Below are 18,990 nucleotides of genomic sequence, written 5' to 3'. Positions count from 1 at the left end.
ATGATACAACTTGCAAGGTGTATTCTTTTGTATAAAAATTAATCCTTTCAATATATTATATTGCATAATGAATTTCAAAAAACAACAGTTTGGAATCATATACCATCCTCTCCTGCAAAATTTTAACGCAAAATGCGAAAAACCCATTTCCCCCTAAATGTCAACAATCCTTGTAAAATTAAGCCGGTACTTTACATGCAGGCTCACAACAGTTTAATAGATGTCAAAAACAAAAAATTTGAAATAACCATATACACACTATAAATTTTACAAAGATAAGTGTGAGGTCTTGTCATTAGTTGTCAGATTCACCCTAAGATACAATGTTATCTCTAAAACCAGTGTGGTACGTGGAATTACATTAAATCCTATTGGGGTTTTTTAAATGTGATATATGTCAGAAGTAAACAAATTCTGCTATTGGTTATTTTTCTCCCAAATGCTTCTTTGTGTTGCCTTAAAAGAATTGTGAAAAGATTTTAAGTTGTCTAGAAGGAATGGTGAAATACTGTGCATTGATGTATTTACAATAAAATGATAATGTCTACTTTCAGATGAAAAACAATATAAGAAAAGAAATAAAAGTATTTTGACATGAGTATTAGCGCCTGAAGCCAAGATCTTGCCCATCTTAAATCATGTCTGATGGACTTATGGAAGAACAGCCCACTTTCATCATTGAACACCAGCAGAGCGATTATGAGCGACTGCGTGACCAATGTCTTAGTGCAATGAGTGAGTTGGAACCCCTTAGGCGAAGAAATGCTGAAATATTAAATCGCTGTGAGATGGAGGCACAGAAGGCTGATTATTATTGCCAACAACATAAATGTAAGTTCTCCCTGCTTTTTTTTAAATAACTATATTTAAGGATTGTTTGTTCTGAAATGACAAGATAACATCTCTACAAAGCTTTAAAATCACTGTATTTAGTTTTAAAATGACAAGAAAAGGAACCTGCAAAGCCTAAATATTGCCCTATTTTGTTCTAAAATGAAGAGTAAAACTCCCTACGAAGGTTAAACATTGCCGTGAGCCTTGGCAATAAAACTGCCGACGTAAGATACGTTTCAACTGATTTGTGTCAGCAATTTTTTTTGTGGTAAAATTCTTCAGCTGGCAAAAACTTTCATCATTCACCTTGTATTGGGGCTAGACCTCACATAAATTTGATTTATTGATCTCCTAAGACGATGACAAATGGAAATAGAGTACAAGTCCCATTGACTTACCTTCCCGATGGTGTACTTCATTAAGTTAGTAGTTACCCGCCAACTAGCTTTCTATGTTTCGAGATAAACTCATTAAGAAGTACTTTGAGCATGTGCTATTTACGAACTGAAGGTCAGGACTTCATTAAGTTTTCTATCACAGAAGTCGCCAGGGACAGGCTTGGAAAATGCTAGTCACTGGCACAGTTCAACATAAAGCAGAACAGTACAGGCACTCAATTTATAGACTCTTCACAGAACATCTCTCCTCAGAAAACTGAATGCAGGGCTGACTTATTGCCTGCTGTGTTTTCTGGGAGAGAGAACTTCCGGACTTTTTTTTTAATACGATATACAATTTTTCATGAGTTGAATTCAGGAAATTATTCCATCCATCAGTTTCGAATGAAATAAACCACCCATCAAATACATTCCCATTTGCAGACCTGGTTTTTTTTAGGATAAAGAACTCAAAAAAATGTATGCCAGTTTTCATATTTCGCCAGAGAAAATGTTATATAAAAATTCACCACAAAGGCTTTAATAACACAAAGAATAATATGAGATCAATTGAAAAGTTTGTCTTTCCAAAAAAATGCTAGTAGAAACCAGGTTATAATAGGTAAACAGGGACGATAGAAATATATATGAGCACATGTTCTTAAAAATCCGCCAAAATAAAAATTAATTCTTTGTTAAATTTTTTCTTTGTTGATGTTGAAAATGAGTTGTTTTTAAAAATTTTAAAACAAAATTACGCTGGCAATGTTTTTGCTGACGTAACTACAGAATTTTCGTAATTGATGTCGGCAATTACTTTGACAGTGCAGAATGCCGACACTAATTTTAAGGGCTGGCTGTATAATCATTCTCCAAAGACAATAAGACAACCCTACAAAGCTGAAAATCACTGTATTTTTAGAAAATGAGCATTAAAGTTTTTTTTTAAATGTCCATTTATTCATTGTCCATCATTTATACATATATAAATTTCAATAACTTGTTAGCGCTTTTCACCAATAGTTTGCATGTTACTTGTGAGAACAAAATGCTTCATTATATCTTATTATTTTGGTACAGTAAAGTTCCATTTAAAAGGTACTGCAAGTATTTGAAATTATTAGGACCTATTAATAGCGGAGACGAATTGAGATGACTCGGAGATGAATTAGGAAAATCCAATAAGACGTTTCAGAGACAAATTTATTTTTAAAACATGGTATCTTTAAGTGAATTGTAACAATTTAAGACAAATTAAGACAGTTTACTAGTACTATTATTACGAAAAATTGTTTGGTATGAAAGTGCTAAGATGCATGCAAAACATTCATGAGACAAATTAGGACGTAATATGCAGATGATCCCTTGTGTGCATGTTTTATAGAAAGTTGCCTATTTTAGTGTGTTACTAGTGCAGGATTAGGATTTTAAACGTTTTATCCGTATTTAGTTTTATTGTACACAGAAGTACAATTAATCCAAAAGATGTAACAATCCAAAAGTTGTAAAAAATTATATGCAAAAAATCTTTAAAAAATGCATAAATAGGCATATGTCCTAGAGACTATGCAAGCACGCTCATAAATTAAAGTACGTCTTAAGAGATTTTAAATTTTTAATATGCGCTTATATGAATATACATCAATTTCAGAGTGTGTACTTCAATCAATTTTTTGTGTTTTACTAATTTTTGCACATGGAAAAAAAGCTCTAACAAAAGTAGGGAAATGATACTTAGTAAAAATCTTTGCTTGCAGAAGTGTTTTAGTTCTTATAAGTCTCTAGAACTGATCTTAGTTTTGTATCATTATATTGGATGTGATTTTCCACTTTATCAATAATGAGCTATTTGTATTTGCAGCTGCTACAAGCAAGCTTGAAGAACAGGTGAAAGAGTATCAGTTGCTGCAGGCTCAGTACGAGCAAGTGATCAAGGATCGAAACAAGTACAGACAAGATTACGATGAAATTGTTTTGTTACGAGAACAAGAGATGGATCAAACAGAAGATGAGACTTTACTTTTAAATGATCATCACAAAGAGAGTGATGATTTAAAAGACTTACAAGCAAGTCATGATTTATTATCTACAAAGTATAAACATGTACAAGATGAAAAATTGCGACTTAAAGAGCAGTTCGACATTTTAGTGGGTGAACGAGACTCATTGGCCATTGAGAGAAATACCTTAAAACAACAGTGTGCTTCTGCTATAAGTGGGTTTGAAAAAGCTTTAAGAGATAGAGATGAGTCAAGTAGAGAGCTTTTGCATGCAAAACAACAAACAGAGTTTGCTGTACGAGAATTGGAACAGGCTGTTAAGGTCAAAATTCAAATGAGTAAAGATATTATTAAACTGCGGGATGAACGGAACTCTGCACAACAAGAGTATAAACTTGTAATGAGTGAAAGAGACACAGTTCACCAAGAAATCGAAAAACTTCAAGACGACTTAGGGCAGACAAAAGATAAAGCAAAAAAATTACATGACGACAAAGAAAAAGTCTTTATTGAGAAAGAAGTTCTAAGGCATGAAATAAAAGCAGTATTAGATGATCGTGATCAAGCTTTAAAGGAAGTTCATGATTTAAAAGCTCGCTTACAAACAGCTCTAAAAGAAAAAGAAACAACAGCAAAAAATTTGGAGGAGCAGCGACAAGAATATGAAATGCTTAAGCAAGAAAGAAATGCTGCGAAAAAAGAACGTGGTGAAGCCATCATTCATAGGGACCAAATACTGAAAGAGTGTTTTGAAGTAAACAGAATATTTGCCAAAATAGACTCTGGTGAGTATGACGAGATTGAAAAGCTAAAGAAACAGTTTAAAATACTGTCAGACGAACTTACAAACGCATGGAGTAAAGCAGAATTGTATAGTGCGCGAAGAGTGTGGGCATTCAGTGAAAGGGACAAGGTGAAAATTGAGTTGGATTATTTAAAAGAACAATCGTTAAAAATGTTGAAAGAAACATCCAAATTAGAAGAACAAGTGAAAGCTCTAACTGTTGAACGTGATTGCATTCAACAACAATATAAATCACTATTACAAGAAGTTCATAATGGGCAGATAAACAAGTCCATAACATCTAACATGAACAAGGAAAATATGGCATCCAGTCAAGATTCAGCTATTGACACAGAATCACCTGTAAGTAACACTAGCTATCACATTTGTTATGTTTATAAAGTCTTATTTATTTCATTTCTTTTTTCTTTTAGTCTTACCACATCGAAGCAGTAGAACTAGAACGAGTAAGTTTTTTGTTTACTATTTTAAATAAAGGCGCATGATCTAAACTACTTCCTTAATGAAATAAGCTTAATTTGTCATTTGTTGCATATATAATTAAATACTTTAGGCATCTAAGGATCAAGACTTTGGTTTTCGAATTGGTGGTGGGTGTGACATGCCATTAAAACCACACGATGCATCCATTTTTATTACTGAGATTATACCAGGATCAATTGCAGAAGACAAATTAAAGTAAGATTTCCACACATCGTAATAAATTTTTTGAGAAAATTGGCTGCATTTTTAGTTGATTTTAATTCTTATTTTGTTTTGCCCTGTGGTTTTGTATCTTATTTTGTTAGTCATGCATCGATAAGCCTTGGTAATGAATTCTTGTAGACCAAAAAATGGCTAGTTATGTTTCTGCTTTATAGAGTAAATGATTGCATCATAAGGGTGAATAGTATTGATGTGACAAACATTGAGCACCAAATTGCTTATGAAGCTATTTCTGGCATCGACAACTACTTGAATATTGTAAGTTTGTTTTAGTTTAAAACGGGCATCAAGAAACACTTACAGTTTATCCACTTATGGTAACATTGTACATAAAGCAGGCCTATCAATAAGGGGAGAGCAATTGCTCTTGCTCACGCAAAGGCTGTCTCAATTCCAAAAAAGTTTTCTTGCTGAGCATCATTAATTCATCTCACATGAAAATTAATGTTATCTTTCTTATTATTTCCAGTGAAAAAGAACCAAAATAAATAAAAAAAGACTTCGTGATAAAATATGCGTTTTGTTTATAATCTTATTCTATTTATTCAAATTGCTCGCCCAGTTTAAATTATTGTTTATAGCTCTGATGTTATTTTCTTATTGATAGGCCTGTAAAAGGTAACAGAACGAGATCTAATAAAAACATAATTACTATATTATTCCCGCTGCCGGATTAGCGTTTCAACCTTAGAAATAAAGACAGGTTTATTTTTTCTTACGCATAAAGATCGGGATTAATGTCAATTTCAATAAAAGAATTTTTGCTATTTTTTAAAAAGGTCACAAAAATATGATGCGGTGGAAAAATTAGAGAATGTAGTATAAAATTTTAGCAATTCTGCACGTAGAATTATCAGATGTATGATCAGGTTTACAATCCATGCCAAAAATGTGTGGTTACTATGACAAGCAGAAATATTTAAAATGCAGAAATAATAGTTAAACATGGTATTCACAAAAATATTTTTTGGTCAGTCATATCGACTCTTTGTTTTGAATGTGTTTGCTTTTTATGACACATGGTAAGAACATTTGACTGAAATAAGATCCATCAAATAATTCTAGATGTTTTTTTATACAAACGATTATAATAATATATGTTATCTTTTATTTTTGATGTAGACAATTTTGCGTCAGAGTAGGGTTGGCGTACGGAGTCCCTTGCAAAGAATTGAAATTAAAAGTTCAGAAGAAAAATGTAAGTATATAATAGTACAATAAAGATTCAAATAAACACACCCTTAAAAAAAGCACCCACATAGCACCAAGAAATTTTAATACTCCTACTTCCTGTGTTCCTCAAAAAATTTCGTGGCAGACAATGATGTGCTGATTTGTTTCTTTTGAAATCTTTTTTGACAAAGAATGTGATTGGCAATATTCAGTCACACTGTAGAAGTTAGTGACTTTTCTAATCCCTGTCAGTAAACTGTCTGTTTTGGTTAGATTCAGTATGTTATAATTATGAGATTAATATTTTAATCCTTGGTAACTTTAGACATTGGACTGAGTATAGATAGTGGTTTGCATATCAAGAGAATTGAACCTGGAAGTGCAGCTGCTGAGGAAGAAACTTTATCCATTGGTGACAAAATTCTGACTGTGAGTATTGCAACATTTATATTTGATGGGTCTTTAAGAGTTGTTTGTATGATGCATCTTACTTGTTAAACAATTATTTTAAATAATGAAATCAATCATCATGACAAAAAGTTATGTGGACAGAGTGATCATGATCTTATTGGTTGTTTACGAAAACTAATTGGTTCAAGTCTCATTAAATCATCAATAACCAACTTTACTTGGAAACTGTTCAACATACGTAATCATATACGCACGATTAATAAAAGGAATGTATCATTTAAATTTCAACCAGTGACAATTAATCAGGTGAATAGAGTACTAAAATCGAGTAAAACAGCTAAAGCTGCTGGTATTGACACTATCCACGGTAGGATAATTAAAGACATCTCAAACGATCTAGCTGAACCTGTCATGTTCTTAATAAACAAGAGTTTGGAAACTGGTACATTTCCAACCCATGAAAAATCTGCAAAAATAATACCATTGCATAAATCTGGCGATCGTTCAAACATAGATAACTACCGACCCATTTCCATACTAAATGTGTTGTCTAAAGTCATCTATTTAGAAAATCAAGATCTATTGAGTGAGCACCAATATGGTTTTCGACGAAAAAGATCTACATGTGAAGCGGTTAAGTCACTTGTTGACGATATAAGATACAATATGGATAAAAGTAAGACAACCAAAGCTCTATTCATGGATTTGAGAAAGACCTTTGATACCGTAAACCATGGCTTCCTTCTCCAGAAACTGCCTTTTTATGGTATTACTAGCACTGAAAATGATTGGTTAAGCAGTTATCTTTTTAATCGAAGTCAACCTGTTTTCATTGATGGAGCATACTCAGATCCTGAAAATATGATGCATGGTGTACCCCAAGGCTCCATTCTGGGTCCATTGCTATTTATTCTTCTTATCAATGACTTACCGTGCCAATTGAAACACTGTCGAGTATTAATGTATGCTGATGACACAGTCATATATTCATCAAGCAAGTTGTTAGATGAAATTGAACATTGCATAAATTTGGATGCAAATATCATTCACGATTGGATGAAGGAAAATTGTCTAAATCTTGATCCAGAAAAGGGCAAAACAGAATTTGTCGTCTTTGCGTCCCGAAAACCACAAGCCTCTGTCAGTATTGTGATCGATCAAAATGATATAAACCAACCAGATTATTACGAATACCTTGGGATTCAACTGGATACTCACCTTAACATGAACTATCACCTTAAAAAAACATACAAGTGTATACCTCACACATCAAACTTTTATATAAAATACGTTACAAAATTTCTCCAAATGTTGCTGAAACCATCATTAACTCAATGATCCATCCACTGTTCTTTTACTGCTACGACATATTTGGTGGAATGAGTAAAACATGGCTTGGAAAATTTGAGTCATTACTGAAAAGAGCTAAGCACATCATCAAAACCCGCAAGAATTGGTCAACATTTGTCACTCAAAGAAAATGGAAAGTAGTGATTGATGTGTTCAAAGCCGTTAAAGATATTACTGTTGACAGCAATTACAAATTGGTTAGCCATTCGATTAGTACCAGAGGAAACAGATATAAATTAGTCTTACCTAGCATCAAGACGGAAGCTGGTCGGAATCTTACGTATTATAAAGGAGCTTTAGTTTTTAATAGTCTCCCCTCTAATATCAGGGGAGAAAAGAGTATGATAAATTTTGAAAAGTTTTTGAAACAAAGTGAGTTCTAGGTCTATTACCTTAGTTTGAATCCTAATCTCAATTTTTTTCTAATTCCCATTTTTGCTAATTAGTCTGCTATTTGATTCTTATTTTCTTTTCTTTCTTTTTTTCTAACATTCATAATTTTATAAATATTATTTAAAAACAAAAAACAATTATTGGCTCTTTGTTTATTTTTGTTTTAACAGGTCACTTGTTGATAACAGTGCAGATATATTATATCATACTGAAGATGTAAACCTGTATAAATATGATTAATAATAATAATAATAATAATAATAATAATAACTAAATCATAATCGTGTCAGTTATAGTTTCCCGATTCCATAGAAATTTATAAGGATAGTTTAGCGTAATAGCCAATATCCATTGTTCTGAGAGATACGAAACTTTAAAATTTGGCATACAAATGAATATTAAAACTCAGGGAGAAACTTTATTTTAGGGGATTTCGCAGATTTTGTGTTTTGATTTAAACCTGTGGACTTATTTCGTTTGTGGTCATTTACAAAATTAAACCACTTCAATTCCCTTAAAAAAAATTTCTATCTTCTTGGTACAGTAAATAAACTTTTACAAACTTTTAAATATGTAAGGTCACATGGAGAAATATTTTAAACCATTTTGATTGTCAAAAACATAAATGTTGCAAAAAGTATGTTGGAGAAATGTGCAACGAAATAAGACTCAGTTCTAGCATATTTTTTTGCATTGCATGTAAAAACTGGTACATGGTGCAGTTAGGTCATGCATATGCAACATCTTGGATTGCTTGCAGATAAAAGTTTTTCATAGCACATCCGCGTGTCTATTCTTCACTGGCAAATTATTCACCCTGATTGCCTGATTAGACCTCCAGACATTTCATGATCAGTATAGTCATATAGAAGAAGAGGTACTTTGTGCAACGCTAACATATTCTGGCAGCAAGCAGGATTTGATTTGTGTTCCCTAGAACTGGGAACACAGCAGAACCAACTAAGAGTGGCAATATATTAGTTTTGTTATTATAAAATTGCCCATGTCTCTAAGATTTAAGTGTTAATTTTTATGACTTCGTATTTTGTTTATTGCAATAAATATGTGAAATATAATAGGTTATCAATTGCTTTTCTAGGTAAATGGACAGTCTATAGATAACATGTCATATGAAGAAGCCAAAAAGCTTTTGAAAACAAGCAATTTAAGTTTGACAGTTTTAAAGCCCAGTGTTAGCACAACATCTTCGAGACGCAGCCTTGCCCAAATTATTGATGATGACAAATTAGAAGTTCATTCCCACAACATAAACGAAAAGTTGTTTAATGCTATAACGACCAGTTCGGTTGTTCATACTCGTGCACCATCTGCTCCAATTCACACAAGTTCCCATTCAAACTATGTTATTGATGGTATGGTTTCTCACAATAGAGCAGGCAGTTCATTTATAGGAAGGATGTCAGATGACGAGATCCAAAAAATCTTGCGTGATTTGTATGAAGAAGAAAAAAGACGTGGACTGAATGATATGAAAAGAACACACCAATCAATGGATGACTTAAAAACTTGCAGAGATGGATCATTTATATCCACTAGCAAGAATGATCCTGCAACACACAACTTGCAAACTATCCAAATTCACTCCAACGATGCTGTTTCAGGGCAGACTCGAGTAAGACCTAGCAGCTCTAAACAAAGTGTTGGAAGCAGTGAAAGTGTTGGTCGACATTCGCATCTATTAAAGAAAACACCCACTCTAAATGACAGCATCTTAGAGATTCAAAATCCCCGTACAAGTGGTCAGCCTTCAAGTACCACTGCTTCAGTCACATCAATTAATTCAACTGGAATTAGGTCAAATAAAGTACTGAGGGCTACTCGCCTTTATCCAAACATGACGATTGGTGGGAGACGACTGTCACGAGATCCTGGCGATAGGCACTCCTCCATTACTAGTTTGCCTTCTTTCTCTCATCGATCTCATAGTTCGCTGGGGTCATTAAACTCCTCGGAGTTTTCTGACCGAGCCACTTTGTCTGTTTATCCAATTGAACCACTTGTTGAGGAGCCATACACTCATCTGGAGGAACAGAAAAAAAACGAAAACAAAAGGGAAGTGAGTGACGTGAAAAAGGAAGAAACCAAGAAATCTAAACAGACAAGCAGTATTGAAACCAAAGTGTAAGACTTTGTTGTGATATTATTAATATACTAGTTGGTGGCCCATGGAAAAATCTACGGGTTCGCCTGTTCTTTTGTACCGCGTTACGTGTGTCTCACTACTTTCAGTAACATTTTGGCATGGCAGACAGACGTATGCGGGTATTATAATATAGATGTTTGTCTATCTAAAATGTTTTTTAATGTTCAGGATATTATGAGGTGTAAATAACATGGAGGGTAAAAACAAAAATGCGTGTTTTTTTGAAAAGATGTTTACTGATTGATAACAGAAATCAACCATTTAAATTCTTATCTTTTATACATAAAAAAAATCCATGACAAAAAAACAAAACAAAAACCAACTGTACCTTTTTTATAGCTCTAGTGTTTCTGCCAAAAATATCATATTTTGATTTGGCTGCTATAGTGAGTAATGCAAAATCTTGTTTTTTGTATAGTGAAGAAGAGAAACCACGTAAAACAATCATTGAGAAGGGACAAAACCCTTTGGGTATTATCATTAGGCAAGGTCAATCCAATGGTATTTTTGTGGTGGGTGTTAATGAGGGAAGTGTTGCATCTAAGGTTGGATTAAGATGTGGTGATCAGTTATTGGAGGTTGGTTTAAACATGTTAACATTCTTTGTTATATAAACGAGAGTTAGGCAGTAGAAGAACAGAGAAAGAGAGAGAGGCAAGAAATCGGGTTCAAAACTAGAAAATTTAACAGAAGGGCCAGTATAATTTTTTTTTTTATTTTTTTTTTCTGAAGGAAAAGTTTTCGTAATAATTGTGAAAACGTGCTTGTAGTAAAGTGTCAGGTGCTGATAAACTTTTGAATGTAAAATCCAGTAGAAAACATCTAATCACCACACCTGATCCCCATAACTTTCCATATCAATGGAGCTGTATTCTGAATGTCATTGAATAACTGTTCTTTTTCTTTTAGTATAATGGCATCAACTTGAGGTCAGCAAATTCTGATCAAGCAGCATCCATTATGAATCAGCTTTCTGTTGCTAACACTGTAACAGCTCTTGTGCAATACAACCCTCACAGTGAGTGTGTATGATCTTTTTGTGTTGTTCATATTGTGCAATACAACCCTCACAGTGAGTGTGTATGAACTTTTTGTGTTGTTCATAATGTGCAGTACAGCCCTCACAGTGAGTGTGTATGATCTTTTTGTGTTGTTCATATTGTGCAGTACAGCCCTCATAGTGAGTGTGTATGAACTTTTTGTGTTGTTCATAATGTGCAGTACAGCCCTCACAGTGAGTGTGTATGATCTTTTTGTGTTGTTCATGTTGTGCAATACAACCCTCTCAGTGAGCGTGTGTGATCTTTTTGTGTTGTTGTTATTGTGCAATACAACCCTCACAGTGAGCGTGTGTGAACTTTTTGTGTTGTTGTTATTGTGCAATACAACCCTCACAGTGAGTGTGTGTGAACTTTTTGTGTTGTTGTTATTGTGCAATACAACTCTCACAGTGAGTGTGTATGAACTTTTTGTGTTGTTCATATTGTGCAATACAACCCTCTCAGTGAGCGTGTGTGAACTTTTTGTGTTGTTCATATTGTGCAGTACAGCCCTCTCAGTGAGCGTGTGTGAACTTTTTGTGTTGTTGTTATTGTGCAATACAACCCTCACAGTGAGTGTGTGTGAACTTTTTGTGTTGTTCATATTGTGCAATACAACCCTCACAGTGAGTGTGTGTGAACTTTTTGTGTTGTTGTTATTGTGCAATACAACCCTCACAGTGAGTGTGTCAGAACTTTTTGTGTTGTTCATATTGTGCAGTACAGCCCTCTCAGTGAGTGTGTCTGAACTTTTTGTGTTGTTGTTATTGTGCAATACAACCCTCACAGTGAGTGTGTATGATCTTTTTGTGTTGTTCATATTGTGCAATACAACCCTCACAGTGAGTGCGTATGAACTTTTTGTGTTGTTCATATTGTGCAGTACAGCCCTCATAGTGAGTGTGTATGAACTTTTTGTGTTGTTCATAATGTGCAGTACAGCCCTCACAGTGAGTGTGTATGATCTTTTTGTGTTGTTCATATTGTGCAATACAACCCTCTCAGTGAGCGTGTGTGATCTTTTTGTGTTGTTGTTATTGTGCAATACAACCCTCACAGTGAGCGTGTGTGAACTTTTTGTGTTGTTGTTATTGTGCAATACAACCCTCACAGTGAGTGTGTGTGAACTTTTTGTGTTGTTGTTATTGTGCAATACAACCCTCACAGTGAATGTGTATGAACTTTTTGTGTTGTTCATATTGTGCAATACAACCCTCTCAGTGAGCGTGTGTGAACTTTTTGTGTTGTTCATATTGTGCAGTACAGCCCTCTCAGTGAGCGTGTGTGAACTTTTTGTGTTGTTGTTATTGTGCAATACAACCCTCACAGTGAGTGTATGTGAACTTTTTGTGTTGTTCATATTGTGCAATACAACCCTCACAGTGAGTGTGTGTGAACTTTTTGTGTTGTTGTTATTGTGCAATACAACCCTCACAGTGAGTGTGTCAGAACTTTTTGTGTTGTTCATATTGTGCAGTACAGCCCTCTCAGTGAGTGTGTCTGAACTTTTTGTGTTGTTGTTATTGTGCAATACAACCCTCACAGTGAGTGTGTCTGAACTTTTTGTGTTGTTCATATTGTGCAGTACAGCCCTCTCAGTGAGCGTGTATAAACTTTTTGTGTTGTTCATATTGTGCAGTACAACCCTCATAGTGAGTGTGTCTGAACTTTTTCTGTTGTTGTTATTGTGCAATACAACCCTCACAGTGAGTGTGTCTGAACTTTTTGTGTTGTTCATATTGTGCAGTACAGCCCTCTCAGTGAGCGTGTGTGAACTTTTTGTGTTGTTGTTATTGTGCAATACAACCATCTCAGTGAGTGTGTGTGAACTTTTTGTGTTGTTCATATTGTGCAATACAACCCTCTCAGTGAGTGTGTATGAACTTAAATAGAATATTGTTTGAAATAAGTTTAAAGTTCGTTAGTTTTTTTTCAAAATTAACTTTTTCGATAACTGCTAGCTCAATTTACGCGCGAAACAAATATGCGGAACCGTTGTTTCGCTAAAATAAAACCGTAAAAAAGTTCAATTTTTCGATTTGCTAAATTAAAAACCCGTAATTGTTTTTTTGTTTTTAGAGATGCAAGAAGCTGTGGAGACTAGTGTCAGGTATAAATTCGAGTTTATGCATAGTTTACACAAAGTTATGTACACTTATATTCTCGGTTTAAAGTTTAAGTTCTATACTTTCATCAAAAATTTCAAGTGCAATAATGATAAACAATATATGTCAGGATACATAGCGTTTTAGCCAAGTTATTTATAGTAGGTTTACTATGCCACTCATAATTTCACCCTCCTTCGCAATTCTGTTTTTTTTTGTGTTTAGCTATCATGTAGTATTCCACTTATATATTATGCACGTAAGTTGCACAGTGTGTTTGCACCTTTATTTTTAGCAGTGCCCAGTCTACACCTTGCACTCCGCATAAAAATGTCACAGCAGCTTCGTTAAGCTCGCCTTTACTGAGATGTACCGCGCCTGGAACTCCCGTGTCTATACACGTGCGAATAAATTCGAATACAAGCTCATGCTCAGACCACTCTAAACTTACGTCGAACGATATCAAAATGTAAGTGCTGTTGCAACTGCTGAGCAATATCTTCGTTCAAAATAAAGTTGGCGGATTCTAAAGAGAATTAACCAGTAAAATATTCAGTTGACTCGTAAAAAGATATGAAGTAGCTAACACTTCGATAGAGTAGCGCAGTGTTTTTATAATCTGTTCTGAACACTTTCTACTGATTATTTTGGCGTACAAAAAACGTAAAATATTTTTTACGTTTAAGTTTATTTTGCCACCGAGAGTTTTTACTACCGGTGAGTTTTTTACTACCGGTGAGTTTTTTATTCGAAAAATTATCACAACTATTTTTCACGTAATATTTGAATGCAACTCTTTTTGAAAAAAATGTCAATGACTGGTTATATTAAAGTTTATCAACTTCTCATTCTTTCACTTTTTTTCACCTATTAAAGGTATGTGAAACTATTTGAAAACTTGGATCGTGTTTTCCTTAGAACTCCAATTCCCGAGGGTGACGCTGTAGAAGAACCAAGATTTATTCGCATCGATCGGGAACAGCCCTCTGAACCGCTTGGTATTGGAATAATTGGCGGTAATTCGCTTGGTATCTATATTTCCGACATTCAAAAAGACAGTTTAGCTGGCCACCAATCTGGTTTGAAATGTGGAGACAAAATCCTAAAGGTCTGTTGCATTTAAGTTTTTATCGTGATTTTCGCAGATCATCTTTTAAAGCTGATTTCGTTTCTCTGTAGTTATTGCAAAATTGTATCGGACACCGGACCTCATAACTTCTGGGTTCATTTCAAGAACATGTAACGACACAGATTTTACTGAAAAAATCCTAAAAAATTTATCACAACCTTTTAATGTGCGCAAATTGGGTCTAACAAACATTGATTTTCCTGTGTAGATGGATTGGGGATATTGAAAAATTATTGACACCGCCCTTGTATGTTTTGAAAAATTGCTACGAAAGATAACCATTCTGGCAAATTGATTTTTATTCTTGCTTATTTAAAAGCGTGTTAGATGTTAAGGGGCGAGTGATGTTTCTTCTATTTTTGTTTAAAAGTGAATATTTGATATTTTAGTACAATGCGAAAGATATGAAAGGCTGTACTTTGGAAGATGCCACATTGGAACTTGGTAAACCAACAGAAGTCGCTGATTTTCAAGTGCAATACAATCCACCAGGTGAGTGGTCACACTTAATATACGTTTGAAGAAGTCTTCTTTATAATTATATTTCCCCTTTTAATTCGTATCTGTTTTGTGTTTAGGTTACATCGAAGCTCAAAATGAACCTGGTGATTCGCTTTATGTCCGGTAAGTTTTGTTTTTACACACTGGAAAACAAAAACAAATTGCTCGGTCATCAGTTTGATAGTTGTTGTGTGCTGATTTGTGGAATTTTCAGTACAAGTTTTGCTTCTCTGTGTGGCAACACCTAAAGTTCGTCTTAAGTCCTATGATGAGACACACCGATGATAAATTTGATGTTTCTTTCCAGAACATTGTTTGATCGCACTCACCCATCCAAAGGTGAACTCGCTTTCCGCAAAGGCGACATACTACATGTTACAGAAACACTGTATAAAGGCCAACTTGGTATATGGAGAGCTACTATTATAACAGACAACCCAGACAGTGACGAATATAAGAAAGTTCAAGGAAAGATTCCCAGCAGTAGAAAGTGAGTTTGGCTTTTCCTCGGCTGTTATTGTCGTGTGATTGGTTAAAAAAGTATCAGGTGACTACCCGGCTATGAGAAGAAACTAAAAAAATATAAGTTGTTATTGTAAGTTGCTTCTTTTTTTCTAGAGCTGAGCAAGAACTGTTGTTGCGACGTTCTTCGACATACGGCGACGACAAGTTAAAAGGCCGCAAAAGTTTGTTTCGACGAAGCAAAAAGGGATCTTCGCATCATGCTATCAACCATTCGAGAGAAAGCAGTGACTCGAAGGTTGATATGGAAATAACCAGCACGGTTAGCAGTGGAACATCGCTCGCTTTTTTAACAGGTAACTACTGGCTAAGCGAGAAAACACATGGCTTTTTCTAGTTGCATTATTGTAGCTACCATATTGGCTGTTGTGAGAAGAGGAAGCATTGCATGCAGTGTAGACTACAATATTGAAGGTTGTATCTACTTTGGTCTTTTCCGTCATATTAGCCATTCCTTGATTAGTCTACGTTCTTTCTGTTCAGCGCACAGAAAATTTTTGCCATGGCCTTACATATGTTGTAGTCGAAAGTTGTGGGGAGGAGAACAGCTACAACTGTGTCAGTGCGGCAAAACGTTTACATGTTTTTTGTTGTTGTTTTTAGATGACTTCACAGCTTACCAGTTTGTAAAGAGATACGACTCAAACTATCCTCGTCCAGTCGTTGTGATAGGCGCTCTGGCGGAACCTATATGTGACAAACTTGTTATAGAATACGGTAACAGTTTCGCCAGATGTTTACCGGGTGAGTGTGTTACCTTTCCGCGAGAAATCTTTCGAACAATAATTTAAATTTTCACGAAGTTAGTGAGTTCAAATATTTTGCGGAAATTAAATTTCGCGAATTTTCCGAACTGGAATTTATGGATTCGTTAAACGAATCATCATTTTCAAAATAGAAAAATTTAAATTTAGACCTTTCTGCGAATAGTCTTCCACTTCTTTTTCACGAAGTTGGCAAAAACTTTTGAAAATGACGAAGTGTGGTGGCTGGCTCCTAATTGATCTGTGATGGTAACTCTATTTTTGTTCTTATTTAAAGAGATAAGCGAGTCAACGAAAGAAACAATGGATACTATGGTGATCGATGGAACGTATGTGGATTACAAGTTATCAAAGAAAGGGGATCGTTACGAATGTGTCACACCACAAGCAATCAAGAATGTCATCTACGGAAAGGTAGACACGCATAACGTCTGTCAATGATAGTGTTTAAGTTTGTTTTCGGTGAAACTTTCTTGTGAAAATACACCTAAAAATATTTCATATTATTGAAGTGAAGTTTGTGTTGAGGTGCGGAACCTCGTCGTCGCTTATTTTTGCTATAAGCGGATAGTATTTCGTCAGGTGGCCAAGTCAAATGTTGGTGAATATGGGATGCTTAAATCTCTTTAAAGGCTGATATTGTCTTAGTCGTCATTGATGTTGTTTTTGTCGTCGTCGTTGATGTTGTTTTTATCGTCGTCGTCGGTGTTGTTTTTATCGTCGTTGATGTTGTTTTTTATTGACGCTGATGATGTTTTTAGCGTCGTTGTTGATGTTATTTTTATCGTCGTCGTAGATGTTGTTTTTGTCGTCGTCGTCGATGTTGTTTTTATCGTCGTCGTTAATGTTGTTTTTATCGTCGTCGTTAATGTTGTTTTGTCGACGTCGTCGATGTTTTTTTATTGTCGTCGATGTTGTTTTTATTGTCGTCAATGTTTTTTTTATTGTCGTCAATGTTTTTTTTATTGTCGTCAATGTTTTTTTTATTGTCGTCATTGTTTTTTTTATCGTCGTTGATATTGCTATTACGGTCGTTGAAGTTGTTTTTTGTCGTCGTCGATGTTGCTGTGCATTTTAACGCGCTTTTTGCTGAAATGATTTATGGTATTTGTGTTTTTCAGTCTAAACATTGTTTACTGGATATAAATGTAGAAGCCATGGAGAAACTCTCACTTCTTCAACTTCATCCGATCGTCATTTTTGTCAAGTACAAATCACCAAGACATATCAAGTATGTTTTTTGTGTGTTTTATGTGAAACATAACATATGTAGTTTTTTAACTTTTTAGCCAAAGTTACGGGTAAGCAGTAAGGGTATTGCTGTAAATACGTCAGACTCTTTATGTTTTGTGAGAACTGAGTCGAGGCTTTTACACTCCAAAGAAATACACGGTAAATGAGAAGAAGGGTGGGACAGTTACAACAATTTAAAATATCTTTGTGTACAACTGAGAAGATAGGAAACTTTATATTGTCGTGAAGTGTCCGTCTTTGAACTTTTCGTTTTTGTTTTTGTAGGGAGATGAAGGAAGGTCATTATATTCTCAACAAGATCAGCTCAAAAACAGCAAAAGACTTGTACGATATGTATCTAAAGGTGGAAAAAGATTGTAAAAGTCACGTGACCTGTAAGTGTTGTTATCCTATCTGCCGTCACATGTTTACATGCACCACATCCCCACACCACAGCTTCTGTCACATGTTTAAATGTACCACAGGCCCCACCGTCATGAACAAAATAAAATGCTTGATAGCGAATTACATTTTTAACGGTCAGACGTCGCATTTTGAATATATCCTTGATAGCGAATTTCATTTTTAACGGTCAGACGTCGCATTTTGAATATATCCTTGAAAGCGAATTACATTTTTAACGGTCAGACATCGCATTTTGAATATGTCCTTTTGAAAGCTATCACATTCTTTTACACTTTGTTTTGAAACAGGAAATTCTAAAATGTAAATCGGCTCGTATTCGATTCCATACGGTATGATCAGGTTTTTACTAATCAATTTTTAACTCTCCTTTTTTTCATTCTAGGTTTTTTAAACTGTCACAGTCTACACAGTGTGTGTAAAGATATCGCTGAGTGTGTACAGGACCAACAAAAACGAACAATGTGGATTGTGGAAGGATAAAATAAATGATGACGTTGTTGGCCTCTCTTTCTATGACCGACTACCGTAAAAATCGCTGGTCGATTTGTTATGTAAATATAGTAACTATATAATAACGTAATTCGGTGAAGGTAGGAAAAAAGGTACGACTCATTTCTGAAAAGACTTAGCTTCGCGTTTTTGACGTCTTTGCTTTGCAAAATAAAAACATCTCATTATATTTTTGTATATTTTTCATATTTTAAAGATATATTTTGTAAGACAGAATTTTATGTGAAGTTTTAAAATCACAATTTATTTTGGCGGATTTTTTTTTAATAGTAAAATTACTAACAAAACAATTTGTTTGTTGTCTATTGTACATACTCTTGCTTCACTTTTGTTTGTTGTCTATTGTACATACTCTTGCTTCATTTTTGTTTGTTGTCTATTGTACATACTCTTGCTTCACTTTTGTTTGTTGTCTATTGTACATACTCTTGCTTCATTTTTGTCTGTTGTCTATTGTACATACTCTTGCTTCACTTTTGTTTGTTGTCTATTGTACATACTCTTGCTTCATTTTTGTCTGTTGTCTATTGTACATACTCTTGCTTTAC

The 18,990-nt window shown here is 34.6% G+C and overlaps 1 protein-coding gene across 3 annotated transcripts; it reads left to right on the top strand.

Annotated features, from left to right (window-relative positions):
• The first annotated feature begins 530 nt into the window (after nucleotides 1-530).
• On the top strand, nucleotides 531-18,739 carry LOC130646987 (disks large homolog 5-like). Of its 3 annotated transcripts, none has more exons than XM_057452683.1 (22): nucleotides 531-831; nucleotides 3,073-4,358; nucleotides 4,430-4,462; nucleotides 4,570-4,694; nucleotides 4,877-4,979; nucleotides 5,844-5,919; nucleotides 6,220-6,323; nucleotides 9,148-10,190; nucleotides 10,631-10,790; nucleotides 11,122-11,230; nucleotides 13,332-13,362; nucleotides 13,656-13,826; nucleotides 14,276-14,465; nucleotides 14,876-14,978; nucleotides 15,065-15,110; nucleotides 15,295-15,477; nucleotides 15,606-15,805; nucleotides 16,113-16,253; nucleotides 16,551-16,687; nucleotides 17,395-17,504; nucleotides 17,792-17,901; nucleotides 18,315-18,739. In XM_057452683.1, exons 1-22 carry the CDS (start codon nucleotides 639-641, stop codon nucleotides 18,410-18,412), a joined length of 4,752 nt encoding a protein of 1,583 aa, XP_057308666.1. In that variant the 5' UTR covers nucleotides 531-638; the 3' UTR covers nucleotides 18,413-18,739. The 3 variants fall into 3 exon arrangements, with proteins under 3 accessions (XP_057308666.1, XP_057308665.1, XP_057308667.1); XM_057452682.1 differs by having other exon boundaries at nucleotides 13,653-13,826; XM_057452684.1 differs by lacking the exon at nucleotides 13,656-13,826.
• Nucleotides 18,740-18,990: the final 251 nt, after the last annotated feature.

Source organism: Hydractinia symbiolongicarpus, chromosome 6, assembly GCF_029227915.1.
Source record: "Hydractinia symbiolongicarpus strain clone_291-10 chromosome 6, HSymV2.1, whole genome shotgun sequence".
NCBI lineage: Eukaryota > Metazoa > Cnidaria > Hydrozoa > Anthoathecata > Hydractiniidae > Hydractinia > Hydractinia symbiolongicarpus.
Note: the sequence above shows the minus strand (reverse complement) of the source record. Positions and strands in the feature narration are given on the sequence as shown.